General features: G+C 37.7%; 1 protein-coding gene across 4 annotated transcripts in view; it reads left to right on the top strand.

Moving 5' to 3' along the window:
• Positions 1 to 17,455, top strand: part of MAST4 (microtubule associated serine/threonine kinase family member 4) — a 298,871-nt gene that overhangs the window by 131,700 nt on the left and 149,716 nt on the right. For all 4 annotated transcript variants that reach the window (XM_074568788.1, XM_074568789.1, XM_074568792.1 and 1 more), the window contains one exon: positions 6,014 to 6,045. In XM_074568788.1, the coding sequence (XP_074424889.1) occupies positions 6,014 to 6,045 (32 nt within the window). The remainder of the gene's footprint in view (positions 1 to 6,013; positions 6,046 to 17,455) is intronic.

The raw sequence follows: 17,455 nt of genomic DNA on the forward strand, positions 1-17,455 counted from the left end.
CCTGAGTATTCCTTTTACAGAACATTTCAGAACCTGTAGAGTTAACAGACAGATATGTTCCTACTTTGAAAGATACAGTCAGCAAGTTAACTGAAGAGATAAAAATGAACTGTATAGAATCCAGAATATGGAATTAGACAAAACATCACCTTTTCTGGTTAAACCTGTGCTTAAGTACCTTTTTACTTTTACAGTATATCCTCTGTTAAAATCTGCAATAGTTGTTGCTAATTTGTGACTTCAAGTTCATTATTTACAAGGTTTTTTAGTGCTTGGGGATGTGAGGGGAGTAAGTTACCATGCAGAATATCATCTTCGTACATTGACATGCAGTTAAAAATATTTAAAAGAAGCCTTGTGTTCTGTGCGAGGGAGCATTCTGCAGGTGACACGGGAGAACTGTGAATGGAGTCTTCCCTGAGCAGTAGTAACTACCTTCCAGAGCTTGCCAATGCAAAAGTGGCAATTTTCATTGTTGAAAATACTTGTGAAGAGATGACTTTTGGTGTAATCGGTGAAGGGACAGACTAAGAAAAAACCCTGGTAAACTGGTGGCTGCATCTCTATGACTAGAAAGAATATGAAAGCCTTCAGATGAAAGGCAGAACACAGACTTTACTGCTAGGAATTAATAATGCCTATTGACAGCCAGTGTGGAAAGGGAAAGACAGCAATCTTGACTGGGACTCGTTACCAGTGAAGGAGCTATTGGTACAGTATTCCTGAGAAAAGTGAATATAGAATTGCATCTCGGACAAAACAGTTCAGGCTAGCATTGCTGATAAAGAGGTGGTCCAAACATGAACTCACTTGGGTCATCTACAAGGGAGAACAATTTTATAGTTATACTTGTGTTGTAAAAATCAGATCCAAGTGAGAACACCTTGTCTGACAATGAAAGAGCTGAACACCTTTCTGCACCTTTTTGAAAATCAGTTAATCCTGTCTTGAATTGGAAATTTTGAAGTCCATAGCCACTCCTAAAATTCAAACCTAGTATTAATAGAAAACCATTTCTGAGGCAGAGGCTTACAATTCTTGGAACCAGAAAACATTATAAGCTGTCATAACAACAAAGGACAGTTTTGAGAAATAAAATTGCAGCAGGAGAGACACAATTGCTATGGGACACTAACTCTTGGGGCATTTGAGGTGGTTGATCTGTCCCTGCACTGAGCCAGCCCCTTGGTAATGTGCTCTGTGAATCTGAAGAACTGAATGTTGGCAAAGTAGGAAGCAATCAAATAAAAAGCATACCCTGCCACTGCCTCACTTAGAAGGTATTTAAAATGGATTAATACAGTGGTCTGATGTACTGATCTGATAAAGAGGTCAAGATTAGCTTCTAAAAAGCTCTTGCACAGTGCACCCCCTTTCTCTGATACATCAAAACAATCCTGTATTATGTTACTTGCCCTGCTTTTTTTCTTCCTTGCCGCATCCAACTGCAAGATCTGCTGTCATCCCCCAGCAGCAAAAACATAGTAATTGCTTAAAAAGAAAATCCTTCAAATTCATCCCTCAAAGCAGTAACTCTTGCTGTCTGCGATTATAAGAAGGTGAATTGTGTGCTATTGCTGATTTTTACTAATGCAGTGTTGATGTTACAATGTTAACCTGTTGTTAATTCAGTGTATTAAGATCTAAGAAATGTTACCAGAAAGCCCTAAGATGCTTAGAGCCTGTGAGGGATGGGTAGAGCAACAGTGTGTGTGTGTGGGAAGCTCATATTAATCTTATCACACATAACCTCCCCTACTGAAGAATGCATTACTGAAATTTGTTGTGAAAAGGTTCATTTTTTCAGACTACTTCATGGACAATTGAAAACTCTGAAAGACAAGACTTTTTGAATATTGAACATTGCAATTGTTGTTGGAAGATGAAGCAAATTTACTGTTCTAAAATCAACCTGTATCAACATTAACCATGTCTTTAGCAGCTTATGAATGTGTTAGCTTTTTATTGATTCTTTAAAATTGAACCCTGCAACAAGTAATAAGCTAATGGCATCTTTTCTTTCTCACATATAAAGGAGGAAATTAAGTATTTTAAATTTTCTGTAATTTGACAATAGTATTTACAAGAAATGAGATGGTTAGTGTTAGAATTCTGAGTCACCTCTGTCGTTTAAACCTTTTTATATAGTGCTGTTATTTAAACCATGTTTCTAGTTAGTGCGGTGAAGACTGACTCAGAATAAAGTTAAATGCCCTTTATTCTGTCAGTGTGGTTTTTTTTTATAAGGCTGGATATTTGCACTCTGGTGCATTGACTGGACATGTCCATACTGAAATGTCTTATAGATGTGTAGAACCAGAGGAAGAATCATAATTGCCAAAATAATAAAAAAGCATCTGTGCTTGCAAAACCATGTTATTGATAGTAAAATGCCCAGAGTAAGGATTTTGAACTGGTAAAACATAGCTGCAGTTAAATTCAGTACACATGGGTCTTACTACAACATCACAGCAATGTGGCACAGGCTTGCACAGATCTCTTAAAGCTGAGGCAAGGCTTATTATGTTTTCAGACCATGGCTTTTTAGACACAAAGGGCCTCAAGGGAATGAGTCTCTGGTCCAGTAATTCTGCTTTGTGTTATTGCAGTGGAATGAAGCAGCCCTAATACCAGCCCAACTTGAACTGGCCAGAGGAGGATTCCATGTAGGGCAAGGGCAAAAGAGCATAGTGTTGCCCTCTGCGGCAGAGCTGGTGCCCAAGAACCATGCAGAGTGGTAGTTAAGGCATCTTTTTTTAATACTCCAGGGGCTTGCCTGCTAAGTACATGATCTGAAGGTCTTGACACCACAAAGTTTTTTACTTTCAGCAGTCCGTATGTGTTGGATGCTGTGCAGCAGAACTAGAATGGCTGATCTTTTGAGTCTGTTTTATTGAGACTTTCAGAAAGGAAACAGTGTAATGCCAGAAAGCTGTGAAGTCGTTATAGTTCATTTGCAGTGTAACTGAGATTTGAGCTGGAGCATTGCAAGCCTGAAAAACAAAGTCATTTTTGGTATGGTATCATTCAGTGCTTCCCTGTTTTCAGTGTCTGTGAGTAGAAAAGTTGGGAGAAATGGAGTAAAAATGGCATCTTTAGCTTTTGAATGGTATGGATGGTTTTTATGTACCTAGGAAGTGAATGATTTGTCTAATCTAAGCTATAGGCTAGCCCCTATGTAGAGCACATTCACACTTTCGCCACGTGCTCTGTGTAGACCCTGCTGTGGCACTCTGTTGTCTGTTACAAAGCCATCATAATGTTGGTGAGCCTTGTCTGGAGTAAGAAAGTCTGTACTGACACAGGTGATAATCTGATAATTTTTTCAGTCTGTGCAAAAATCTTTGGGGAAGGTGAGTCCTAAGTGACACAAAAAAGTCATGTAGGAGCTGTAAAAATTCAGCCTGATCTGCGACAGAAAAACAAGCTTCCCTTTACTACAGGTTCTTTTTTTTTGGTTTTGTTGTTGTTGGTTTTTTGTTGTTTTTGTCTTGGAGATACTCAAGCAGGAGAAGCATGAGAAAAGTAACGTTACGTTTTAACACCAATGCTGTGATATATAGGAAAAATGAGTATATAGATATTATGCAGAAAGGATATTTGTTTTATTTCATTCCTTGTTTTGTTTGTTTATGTGTGTACTATTTTAAAACCCAGCCTCACAGACGCTTTATTTGCAATGTTTTGTAGATCTTCTTGTAGGTTTTGTGTCATTTTTCACTGTGTATAGGGAGATCTTGGCAGTTCTAAACATCTTTACCATCAAGTCATTGCATTGAATCATCTCTTGTGGAACCTTACTCTGTAGTCAAAGGTAGTGCTTCAGGATGGCATGCATGAGAATAGGCCAAGAGATTAATGTGACTTCAGGTGTCTACAGAAGGCAGTGCCTGTCATTTGCTGTGCTGTTATAATGATAAACTATAATAATAAAAGAAAAACAACAACAACAAAAAAAAACAAACAAAAAACCCCAAAAAACCAAAACCCTGAATCACAAGAAACAAGTTTAAAGTACATGTTGCAACTGTGTTAAATGGGATGCAAAACCAAGTATGATTCTTGCTCATACATTTTGGCAATTTTTCCACAATCATTGTCTGTTATAGTATGACAGTGCATAGAATTACAAGTAAAGTTTTATGTTAGAAATAGAATACAATGGCATTGTAAATATTAAAGAAAAAAACACCAGAGGGAAGTACGTGGGTTTTAAATTGTAGTTACATTTTGTTCACAATGAATGTGACATTTTAAATTTAGGGGAATTACTCAGCTTCATAATGCAAAATTGTATGCAGGTGTAACTGTTCTTTTGTATGTAAGCACATGTTATGCTAAAAGATGTTGTTTTAAATTGCAAATTCTGAACAGTTGCTGGAACTTCCTAGGAAGTGCCAGAATTTGTAACCAAGGCCCCTAATTCTGCTCTCCTATGCCTTCACGTTATGATCTCTTATTACATTGTTTCACACTATTTTTTCCTGCCTCATTCAGTGAACAGGATGGGCGGTGCTCAAGAATTGAGCAGCTACTTGATATTTTAATCCTTATCATTCAGTTAGCAGCCCAGGCTTTATTTACTGCACACCATTTAGAAGTCTGTAAAGAATACATAATTATTCATTCCCTTATGGCCTTTTCTAAGGTGCCTGGCTGAACTATTTTTATCCATTCAATTGTACTTTCATGTGCATTTTCTGGTCTTTATGTGCTGTGTGAAATACATGTGTGCACACATACACAATGTGCATATATCTATATATTTACTTTTCAAAGAGAATTGTGCCAATTCCTTTGATAACTTCTAGAATGGAAACTGATTTACACACTTTAAAATAATCTTCCGTGATGCAGTGGCTAAAGACATCCATCCACATAACTTGAATCATTCTTATATGCAACCTTGTATTTTGTGATGGTCTCCAACTTTAATGTATCTGTGTATCCTGTAGGCTAGACAAGTTGTCCCTTTTTTTAAACGTAGGTGGTTCTCCTGCTGGACATGATTGCAAAGAACATGTACTTAATGTAGCATTCAGAACATAAGTTCATGTGAGAAATGGAAAAAAAGTGAGGGTAGTTGAACAGTGGAACACATTGCTCAGAGAGATTGTGGAGTCTTCATCTTTGCAGATGTTCAGAACCCAGCTGGATGTGGTCTTGAGTGACCTGCTGCAATTGGCCCTCCATTGAGCAGGTTGGACCAGAGAATCTCCAGAGGTCCCTTTCAGCCTCAGCTATTCTGTGATTTACAGAATACAGATTATCTTAATCTGCTTGCGGGTATTATATATATTATGCTTATTTCTGATAAGCAAAACATCATGAATCTTGTGGCTTTCTTCTACACAAAAATGCTAGTAAAATGTTTGTTGGCAATTTCCTTTTGGCTAGCAGGCTATCTTATCAGTCCTATAGACAGTAGCTTAGCTGTTTTCAGCAAAAGTTGTAGAAATGTTTGTACAGCAGTGATTCTGTTGTTATGCTAGTACTTTGCATCACATTGTAGTAAGTTACAATGATTTATAATTGATGAAACTGTTACATACTTCATCTTTTTTGGGTTAAAGAACATAGTGTAGAAAGCTTGATGCCGATTGTCACCTATTTAGGTCTGGATCCTGTTAACTTCTGCAAATGATGGATGCTGGAAAGAGCTTAGTATGTCTCTGTCACTGAGTCTTGTAAATTTTATTATTGTTACCAATAGCTCTGTCTGTAAGACTTTTCTGTAACATCCACCTATTGTTTGAAATATTTTAATATTACTGCTACGAAAAGGCCTAGACTTTTCCCATTGCTAATGTTAATATTTCAAATAAGAATGGAAGGCAACAAGTAAAAGATAGCGTGTGTAAAATCTGTATCATCTTTTACTGTAGTGCAAATACAACACTTCTATCTGTCTGCTACTGGTGGGATGGGAGGATTACAGTACTTGTCTTAAAAAGGCCACTTCCAGTGAAAATCTTATATTCCTAACACAGTGTTAACTTTTTTTCTGTTGCAGAAGGAGTTAAGCCTTCCAAGAAGAGGAAGTTTGTAAGTATATGGAGTTTGTTCTGTTGTGCTCACAGTAAAGTATGTAGTTTTGACAGTTTTTGAGTAGGCTAGTCGTCTTTTCAGGGCAGTTAAAATGAAGGTTAATTATGGCAGTTGATCTGCCTTCAAATACAAACAAAGAAATTAAGACTGTAAATGAAAACCTATGGGTTGTGTAGTGACCTTTTTTATGCCCATCCCTGTCTTCCAGAGGAGCTATTGTGAGGGATTTCCAAAGTGATAAAAAGTTCTTATGTTGAAGCTTTTATTTTGTATTGAAGATTTCTCTTGTTAAAAATCAAGGAAGAAATTTGGTTTCTTCATGAATGATATAAACGAAACTTGAAATGTAAGTAAAACTGTTCCCTTACAAAATTCTGTGATCGAACCCATGGGTGAAAAGGTAGGAACAAAGAATAGATGAGTTCTACTAAATGTATACGGTTGTTAAGCAACTATATTTTAATTAGTTGAACAAAAGACTGTCTATTCTTATATAAGTTGTTACTAAGTTAGAATAATATGAACTCAGATACTGTGATTTAGTTGTGCTTTGCTCAGATTTCTGTACCTTGGCTTTGTTTTTCTAACATTTTTCATCTGTTTGGTTTTAAAGATTTTATTTTTTCTGTTTATTTTTTTCTGGCTTATTTCTTATTTTTTATTAGTAATTTATTGAGAAAGTATTGGGATAAGAACATAGGAAAATGTCTTCAGAAACAAGCTCTGTTCACTTACTACCTTATTCAAAAAAATAGCTTAGGACTCCAAGGTTATCACTATACTTGAATAAGTTTGTGTTAATATGACAACACATTGTGAATAAAACCCTAAGCCCTTGCACTAAAGGCCAGTTAATTTGTTTTACTTTTTTATGCTTGTTTTCAACTTGATTGTGCTGTGTAGCTTTTGGTGATTGTAAGGTTAGGTATGTTAATGTCTGGGAAAGTGTGGTTAAGTGCTCTGTTGTTCTGACTTAAGTGGTACACCAGGAGTCTGTACTTTGCAGGACATCTGCTGACTTGTAAAATACTTGTTTCAGGTTTTGACAGATGAAAAATAAACACTAAAATTTGAGGCTAAATTTAAAACTAAATTTGACACTAAATAATAAGCAAACTATTTAAGAAAAGTCAAGAAAATATAAAACTAATTCCACATCAGGTTTTTATTATTGAAACGATTGGGAGAAAAACAGTTAAGGAGAATGATCTTTGGTGCCTTCCTTTGGTGCCGTTGATGCTTTATATTAACCTGAAGCTGTTGTGTGGGAAAAGGTTGCCTCTGTTTAAGTTAATGGCTAAACTCCTGTTGACTTCAGCCAGAACAAAAAATGGCACTTTTTTTATTTGTAGCTATGACCTTGCTTACTCTTGCTATGACGTTTGACATTGAATGTTATTAGATATTTTTCTCCAAGTTTGAAAAATGGCTGCAAAGCAATCACCTCAATTGCATTCATATACATATTTTTATAGCTGATCACTGAGATATAACGTTCCTGAGACTTTAGTAAAGTATAGTAAAGGAATAGCCCCTTGTCAGCATAATCATATCTAGTTATTAAAGTGCTTAGGATTCTGCAGATGGTATTTTAAAACATCTTTAATACTGTTATCTTAGTTAATAGAGCTCACAGTGCTGAGGATAGGAAGGGCTGTAGCATTAGGGCTTGTGTATGTGGGCCATGTTGGCTGCTCTATTTGCATGTTCTATCATGTTGATGTGAAGACTGAATTTCACAATGTGAGGGGTCCTATGCTTTTATTGCCATAAACATCTAGAGGTCCTGAATGGCTCCAGGTAGGCATATCACACTGTCTTCTGGAGCTCCAGAGCCAATGGCATGCTAAGGACACGGCTTTAAGCAGGACAGGGAGAGCTGGTTCAGGGGTGCTTGAAAAGCAAGGTTTGTATTGATGAATGACTGGTACTGATTTCCACCACTCCCCGACCCGCCCCCTTCTTTGAACTTATCTCTTATTGTCTTATATGATACAATCAGAGGAGGAAAGGAAAGAGGAATGCATGAGGAAAGATGTCTTGCTTGTGGTTCACCATGTGTATGTTTCAAAGAGCTAGTGTGCAAAATAATTAAGCTTTCTTTTATATGTGTTGTGTTATTTTTTATAATACCTATTTTAGACTGGCTTCTGGCTGGACCATACAGAGTTGTTTTCCATATATATGCAGATATTTTTAAAATAATTTTTCTATGACAACGTAAAGGAGGCTGCTGATTCTAAGTCTCAATGGGATGGGATATGTTATATATAACATGATTATATGCAAAGGTGGGTATTTGGCAGGAAGGATACTGAGTAACAGATCATTTGAAAAGAAGCGGTATTTGACTGATACAGAGTACCAGCCTTTCCCTGCCTATTCTGCTGAACCAGCCAGAGCTCTCGGACTTATCTGTGTGCTCAACTTGATGCCAAAAGTGGTACTTGGGTTTCTTTTACTAAGTTGATCAGATAAGCAGTGAAAGAGGACAATGCCAACTTACCGACAGCAAAACCATAAGCAGAGGAGTCTACCTGTGCAGTAGCTGTTATTCCAAGTTCATTAGCTGTGGTGTCCACTTCAACATGTTGTGCTACCTGCTGCAAGTCGGCAATGCTTATTTATTTGTTGAACCTCATCTGCCAGTCATCTGCCAGGGGTACCCTGATTGTGCCATTGGACACACGTGTTCTTGCTGTTTGTGGAGTTATTCCACCTAGTAGCTGACCTTTTGATCTAGTTCTGTGGCTGTCAACCTACAAGCCCAACTGGCTTCAGTTAAAAAACATGCCCTCTTTTCACTGACCTATTTATGTTACCTCTCAGTGTATGTTGTGTGTTAACCGGGTGAGTTTCCATCACTGAATTTAAGGCATCAATGTCCTTATCCTCTTTTGTTTCCTTTCCATACCCACAGAGGACAGCAAAATAAGAATTGCAGAGAGACAGGGCATGAACTCAAAGGTTATGGCACAGAAATTACCCTCAGCTTTAGGTAGGTATGTTCTGGTTTTAAATGGCTTTCTCCTAAAAAGGAATTGAACAACAGGCTTCTGTGCAGTGGAAGGGAGCCTTTGGAAACAGTAATACTTAAAGAGAAGTAAGTGGTTAAGTAGAGGAGGTTCCTTATTTCTTTAGAGCTTCAGTGGTTAAAGCACCTGCCCTAGAAGTAAAATATGTGACTTTTCCAGACTAAATCAGTTATTTTTCCTTTTTCTTTTGTTTAATCTGTCAATTTCAGTTTAATTCAGAGCTAGATAACTCACATGTATTTATGTTTGCTGCATCTGTCCTCTTGACATTACTGAAACTAATTTCAGTAATTATAAAATATGGAGTCTAGTTCAGTAGTAGCAATTATATAGTCTGCTTGCACCTGTGGAAATGTCAAAGTTGGTCTCATAATTTTCATAAAATTCATTTAAGCATTACAGTGAAGCAGCTGATATACTTTGATAATAGCAACATAAAAGTGTGACCAGCCAAGAATTCAACAGAAGCACTAGTTAAAAAACACTGCTTTGTTAGAGGCTTTATTAAGTAAGTTTCAAGAAAGTTAATAAGTTTTGTAAGAAAGTTTTTATCAATGACAAATACGGACTATGAGTTAACCTTAGGGTAAAAAGTGGGAATGAGGAACTGAGTGGAATGGCGTTATGAAATCATGCCAACTATACTTTAAAAAAAAAAAAAAAAGCTGTGATGCCAGTGTCATGTAGGTGGATAAAACTAGAATTTGATTGACAATTTCTTTGTGCACATATATAGGTATGCTTACATATAGATATATCTATAAAAAACTTGTCTATAGATAGGTGACCTGTGATAAGGAAAAGCGTTTAGATCAGATGCCAGAACATACAAAGGAAATCTTAAAACTGAAATACAGTGATTGTACAAGCCTAATTCTCTTCCAATGTCCACCTCTGAATTTTATCTCCCTAGTTGCATAGGCTTGGTTGTGGCTTGAAAGACAGAACTGTCAAACACAGTCAAGGAAATTAATTTTGAGTAACTGTGAAGAATTGTAAAATAACACAAACAAAAGCCTCCAAGTACTCCAAAACATGTCAGAAAGATTGCTGCTTCCTTTGTCTTATGTATGTATGTATGTTTCAGGACCTTTGTGTATGCTTATGCATGCAGCTTAGCAGCTTTTTTCATCGAATGTATTTTTGCAGAAGGGCACTATTGTGCTGAAAGTACTTCATTTGCAAAGCGCACAAATTCAAATTTGATTAATTGTATCAGAAGACAGAAACTTCATTTAAGTTCTGGAACATAGGGATTAGTTTTGGAAAATATTATGTAAACAATTTATAGACAGATCACTAAATAATACTAGATTTTGGAGACATAAAGTATTTTCCATGTGAGTTATAAAAGGTACTCAAAATGCAGTCTTGAGATACTCAAGTTACTGAAAATTTGTATTCCTAATTAAAATAATAACTATTTCTGTATTTATGAAAGTTTTAGGGCTTGTCTGGATTTTTTTTTCCTCTGAAAGTGCACAGCCTCTGCAGTGTGGTGTTCATTGAGAGAAATTAAGTGCCTTAAGTTACAATAATATGCAATATCCCATTAAAATTATTACAGGAGAAAAATGAATACTTTGAGAGAACTTTCTGCAGAGCACACATCAACAGTTACACCTAGGTCTGAGCAATGAGTTCCTCATGCTGTGAAACAGTGTTGAACTGGAAATTTGTATTCCTGGAGCTTTCTTCTGTATACACTTTACTTCTACTGATGTTTATATTTGTGTAGAGATGAAGTAAACAAGTTGACCCGAGGTGAGTGTTTTGATAAGTACCATAGTTACGCTGAAAGTATAGAGATTTAGATCAGTTGGTTTTTTAGAGTGTCTGCCTCTAAAGCTGTGGCTCACATATTTTATGTTGGAAGGAATTTTTACTGCAAATTAGTGTGTGTGGATAGAAGACTCTTGTCTGATCGCAGCTTAAGGAATTCGATGTGCCTGGACAAGGGATGTGGAGCAAGGTTGCCCCCAAGAAAGTCCTTGTTGCATGTCTCTGTAGTGTGTTGACCTTTGGCAGGAAGTGGAGGGGGCAAAATAGTTAAGAAAGAGGCTTGTGAGCCAGGACTGGCAGGAGCTAGCCTTTTTTGTCTGCAGACATGGTATAGCTTGGGTGGTGCAGTTTGTATTGTGCATAGCTTAGCTATGAATCCACCTATTCATGAAGTTCCACTTCCATTACATACGCATCAGATACTTTTATCACTCTTTGCCCATGTGTTAGAGCAATAGACTTAGTTTGCTGATCTAAATTCTATCTGAAAAAGAGTAACTTTCTTCTGTTGGGTTAGTTGCATCCAGTTGCATCCATGTTTAGGGTTTTTCAGGCACAGTAGCAAAAAAAAAAAAACCCAAAAAACTGGCTTTTTTGCAGTCACAGTCAAGAATAATTGTTTTGATATCAGCAAATAAAACTGACCTGCAAGTGGTGGCCTCAGACTGGAAGGGAGTAGATTTAGATTGGATATCAGGAAGAAATTCTTTACAGTAAGGGTGGTGAGACACTGGGACAGGTTGCCCAGGGAAGCTGTGGATGCCGCATCCTTGAAAGTGTTCAAGGCCAGGCTGGATTGGGCTTTGAGCAGCCTGATCTAGTGGGAGGTGTCCCTGCCCATGGCAGGGGGGGTTGGAACTAGATGATCTTTAAGGTCCTTTCCAACCCGAACCAGTCTGTGATGCTGTGTGATTCTGTGAAATAACACAGTACTGCTAAACTCTATGTCAAAGACAGTGTGCTTTTTGGGAAGCACTGTAAGCTGTGGGCAGAGCTGAGAAGGTCTTACACCTTAGAGCCCTCAAATTGGAACCAACTATTTTTTTTCTTTCATTTAATTTTCATTTCCATTTTATCCACTCATTTTCTTCAGCTTCATCTGAGTTTAAAGTAAACTGAAACTCTGCTTCGGACTTTCAAATTATTGTGTCCAACATATTCATCCTGTACCCTTGTAATAAACACAAACATGTTAATCATGAAAAGAAAACTAGTCACTTTTTTGTCTTAAATTATTTGGGAGATTACCATTATCTTAAATTTGAAAGCGGAGTAGAATTATTGTTGCCAGATAATGAATCTCTCAATTCTAATATGGATGGTTTGTGCTTGGATGGATACTCTCCATAGCCCACGTTTGAATCTTCAGATGCGTATGCTTTAGTGTTAAGTGTTACTAGCACTATTTCTATATGTGCTTCTATGTTAAATGAGAACATGCTCATTTAGCTGGTTTTCTCCCTGGTGGAAGTACACTATAGTTGGTATACTGTATGGTGCTCAATAACCACATTTCTCTCCTTCTGACAAACTAAGTAGAGTCAAGTCTGTAACTTTCAGAGTTGTTCTACTGCGGTCATTGAGGGAAAATTTATTTTTTTCCTGCAAGTCTAACTTTCTGATGTTTTGCTCATGCTATGGGTAGATCTAAAAATCCTATCTCCCCTTTATAGCTCTGTTACTGTTTCTGTTGGCACCTGTCACAGTGACATGTTAGGAGAACACAGTGGACACTCCTAAGTTTCTAGATGCTTAACGTTGCATTTGTCATTAAAATGCACTTTTTTTTTAAAGGAGCACAGATTACCAAGAGATCCAGATTGCTTTATATTTGACAACCTTGGCGTCCTCAGTATTCATCATTTCTTCAATGTGTCATCTTTGAACTTCGAGCAGTGCCTTTAAATCTAATTTCCTTATCACTGATGAAAATGCTGAATAGCATCAAGCCGAATGGTAAAATTTTATGAACTTGTAAAAAAAGATCTCCTTTGTACAAAGGAGATTCCTCCACTGACAACTTTATTTGAGATCTATTAATGAACTCTGAATTTATTTAAGATAGTTTTAGATTGTAGTAGATTTTCCATCTCTTTTAATGCAAATTCTGAATGAGGAATTCAGATACTTCACAAAGTCTCCATGTCTGGGCAGGTCACTTGTGTATGACATGGGGGACAAGGGCCACCAGCTGTTGAATCCTCATCGCATCTCTTGGGTTCCTTGTGATTGACAATGAAAAACTCAGTTTTGGACATGTTTTTTGTATGCTTTAGGAGCCACAGTTACCGTAGCATGATCCTTTGCCCTCACAATCTTGCTTACTTCAGCCTCCATAAATTTTATGCAAGTCTGCTGCCCATTGTCTGTGTTTCCTGGTTTTAAAGTTGTGCTGGGCTAATGGGAAGAGTAATGGCACATGCAGTGTGCTGTGTAGCCTTGTTGCCATCCTGTTGTCAGTGTGTGGTCTTCTGTGGACAAGTCCTTTGTGCTGTGGAGAGCACAGACCTGATTTTGATGTAAACAACGCATTCCTTGGTATTTTATTGCTGTTAGCTGTATCCTTGACTATCAGTATAGGTCATTCTGTTTAATCTTGTCTATTGATCTTTTGGTGCCTTCACACTCGCATTCCTGCTTCATTTATACCAATATTGTTATTATTACTCTGCAAATTGTCTCTTGACTCATGTTTTACTAGCATTTGCATGAGGCTTACACAGTGATGTCCTCTCTTTATGATTTATCGTATCACATGTTAAAGAAAGGAACAATCTCTTTTAATGTAATTCATCGTGTCCCTTTTCAGTGAAAGATATATACACTGCTTCAGGATATTTCAAAGCTTTGTGAAACCTTGTTACTGGTAAATTCATGCTCATCTGTTTCTGTGTGTGTATGCATAGAATCTTTATGTGTACATACAAAAAAAAGTCGGGTAGTAATGACGTTTTATGTATTTTAAAATTATCCTTTGTTGTTTTAATGGGACATATGTTCATACCTCATTGCCCATTATATTGTTTAATCACATAGATATGTTTACAAGGCCCAGAACATCACAAAATTTATTGAAATAACATGGCTATCTGCAGGACTGATGTCCAGAAAATAAGGTGCTGAGGTTTTAAAGCTCAATTGTGTAATGTGATACATGTCTACTGTTGTTCTGTGACTGTTGTGGTGACGAAGTAATGTAAATTATCACCTGACCCATGCTTGAGCAAGGTATCATGCTTTTTCACAGTGCTCTGAGTGTACTATGCCTTGTTGGAATTTTGTTTTGGCTACTTAGGCAAGGACAGGACAGGGTCAGGAATGAAAAATAATCTTATGTAATTCTTTACCAAAATTGTGATTGGATTAAGCCACAAGGAAAAAGCAAAATGAAATCAGCCTCTAGGGTCAAGTCGTGGTCCTGTAAGAATGTTACAGAATTTCAGGATAATTCTTGGGAGGGAGCAAAGAAAATCAAGTATCTGGGTGCCTCCATGCTTTGTCTAAATTAAAAAATGTTTTTGCAATAGAATAGTTTATGTGAAACTTCAAATATTTAAAATATTTGTATACATTCAGATAATTCTTCTATAGTGCATGAGGTTCAGCATAGATGTTTGAGGGACAGATCTCAGAGTTAATGTGTTACTGGTGATATGAAGTCAGGTGCTGAGGTGCTAAAATAATTGAATCTCTACAAAGAAATAGCAGTAGAAAAGACGTCATCAGTTCACTATCAAAACTTGGATAGTGAACCTGACAAAATGAGGCAAAAAAAGAGTGATGAGATGGAGGTCTGACAAATTGGCTAACCTACTGTTCGTGCTCTTCCCATGTGACAGTCCACTCCCCTGAGCAACCTTTTCAGCGTGCGGCCTTTTTCACTGATTTCTGTTTTCACTTTTTCACTGTTTCTGTTAGTTCTGACCTTGTGTCCTGCATTACTTGTTGAACCAGCAGTTAGTGATGTTGCAGTGTTTCTGTGTGCGTAGAGGCAGCAAAGCATATAGCAAGAGCAGAGGGGAAAATGCTGAGGGAATTTAATGGCTAGAAATGTGAGCTGATGAGGCAAGGGAGTAGTGATCTCTGAGCAGCAGGTGGGGGTCTTGGGGTAACTTTGTGAGTGCAATAATTATGTGATTAAATTCTGACTTTCAGTGGCAAATGTTGAGGAACAAAAATATTTTGGAAAGATACTTGCTATTAGTATTTTTAAATTAACATTGGCAGCGTTGTCTTGTTTGTTCTGTGAACAGAAGTTGTACTGTGAGTGAATGAAATATTTTCTCTTTGATATTTGTTCTAGTAAAACTTCAAACTTGTATGGCATACACAAAACGAACAAATGACCATATAACCACCTGTTTTATTCTACTGCCCAAGAAAGTGCGTACCCAGTGAGAAAACAGTCAGAAGAACATCATATGGGTAATCACTGCTAGTCAGCACAGCTTGAATTTCAAATAGTAAATCTCAAAAATCTGTCACACTGAAACAGCTTCTTGTTCTTTGTTTGTTTTTTCCCCGTGGCATGAATTTTCTTCAGTTACGGAAAATTCAAAGTTTGTCAAAATGAATTGTCACAAAGGAGTTGTAATGTCCTCATGAATTGCATGATCCAGGTTGCTTTATGCTGTATTGATGAATAGATATTTTTTTGGCATTGATGCTACAAAGATTTGAATAATCTCTTAATCTACAGAGAGAGCTTTCCAACGCTATGGAATTTCTAGCTTGCACACATTTAGTCTCTCTGGGATTGGGGTCATGGTGGGGCTCTGGAGAGATTACATGATTGTTTGATGAACCTGTGCTCTGCTTATAGAATTCTAATGATAAATGTTTTTTTTTCCTTCTCTTTTTTCGGTGGAGATTAAAGGCGAGGTATAACCCACAAATAAGTGTATGATTTTATTTTAAGGAAAGAAGCACTCAGGTTTCTGCACAATATATTTGTTCCTCTGACAGCAGTAATATCATCTGTATTCTAAATATCTGCTCTCAGGTAAAAGGGCTGAACAGCAGGGATCTGCCCGCCTTGCATCTTCTGGCAGGTATTTCTAGTATTAAAGATTTTCCCCTTGAAATTTTCAGTATTATTGCCATTCCGTTATGTAAAGTATAGGCTGACTTTCTAGAGATGTCAGGATGATGAAATCCCAGTGAGCTACTTCTGTTTTGTATTAGAGAAGGAAGGAAGTCTTTTTTTCCCTCCCTCTTTCCTATGAAATGCAAATTTGAACATTTTTTATTACTGTCAGTGTTCTAAACCAATACTGTTGCTTATCATAAAGTATATTAATGTATTTGTTATCTGCAGTTTTTTTGTCACTCAGCTGGACTACCACAATATTATATGCCGTGTCATAAAGTATTTGGGAAGCTCTTTGTTTATGCAGAATGCTTCAGTATCTTCTGAGGAGCAGATGAAACCTGCTGCCATGTGCTGACTTCCCCCAGAATTCCAAGTCAAGATCTTCATCCTAGTTGCTGCATAGCTTGGGATAAAATATTGGAAAGATGATCTGAAAAAGTAGCTGTGTAGATACTTTCTAGTATTAGCGTCTTAGTTTGCAGTAGTGTACTACTACATTTACTTATACTGTACTGTTCTGTTACATGCATCCTGGAGATTCATTCTGAATGAAGTCAGGTGGGAAGATCCTCTGCAGGCTGTTAATCGGATGTGCTCCTACCCCTAACAGGGAAGTAAGGGACCAAACAAGGAGTGTTTACAGAGCATGTGCGTACTAGGAGAATGCTCTTGGACCACTGAGTTAGTGTAATGTCCTCACGTGCTTCCTTTGCTACGTCAATAGCTGGATGGCATCTGTGTCTTCATATTGTCTGTCATCTGTGAGCCCACAGTCCTTGGGTCTCACCTTCCTTTTTCACTAAGCTTTCATATCCACTAGTCTTTTTTATACCCAGCCTACCTTCTGTGTCAGTCTCCCCATGATAGGCCCCTTTCTGAACCTTTTATCCCTTCACGATTGTCTCCCTTTCTTTGCCCATTTCTTTTTACAACTGTCCTTCCAGCCATCCTTTGCCCTCTTAAAAATGCCAGCCTGGGGCCCCGAGGAATGAGTTTTGGTCTTAACCTGTGCCATGAGAAGAGTAAAGCTACTTCAGTGTCAGTATCAGGAAGTTGCTGCTGGATGTGAGAGGTACTAGGAGTCAGGTGAAATTTTGGAAGATGAGTGCTTCCTTCTGGAGGACCAGAGAAAACAGCTGGTTCTCAGAGGAGCAGCAAAGCAGGTAAGTCCTGCCAGAGATCTTGAACGAACAGGGAGATGCTAACAATCCTGATGCATCTTCCTCTGAAGGCTTTACACTATATTTCTGTGCAGCAGTGGGTGAGACAGCTGCAGGAAGAGCTGGAGGAGGAGGAAGGCTGGTTTGATCTTGGGGAGGAATATATGTCCATGGTCCGTAGACAGTCATTTAAATTTTAAAGCAGCCAGAGTACAGCGTGGCAGCAGGATGCACCCTGTGCTGACTGTCAAGGCCTCAGTTGTCTCTGGCTCGGAGTGGTGCCTGCTCTATAGCTCACATTGGCTGTTGTGAACATACTACATAATGTTTATGGCCGT

Source organism: Larus michahellis, chromosome Z, assembly GCF_964199755.1.
Source record: "Larus michahellis chromosome Z, bLarMic1.1, whole genome shotgun sequence".
Taxonomy (NCBI): Eukaryota; Metazoa; Chordata; class Aves; order Charadriiformes; family Laridae; genus Larus; species Larus michahellis.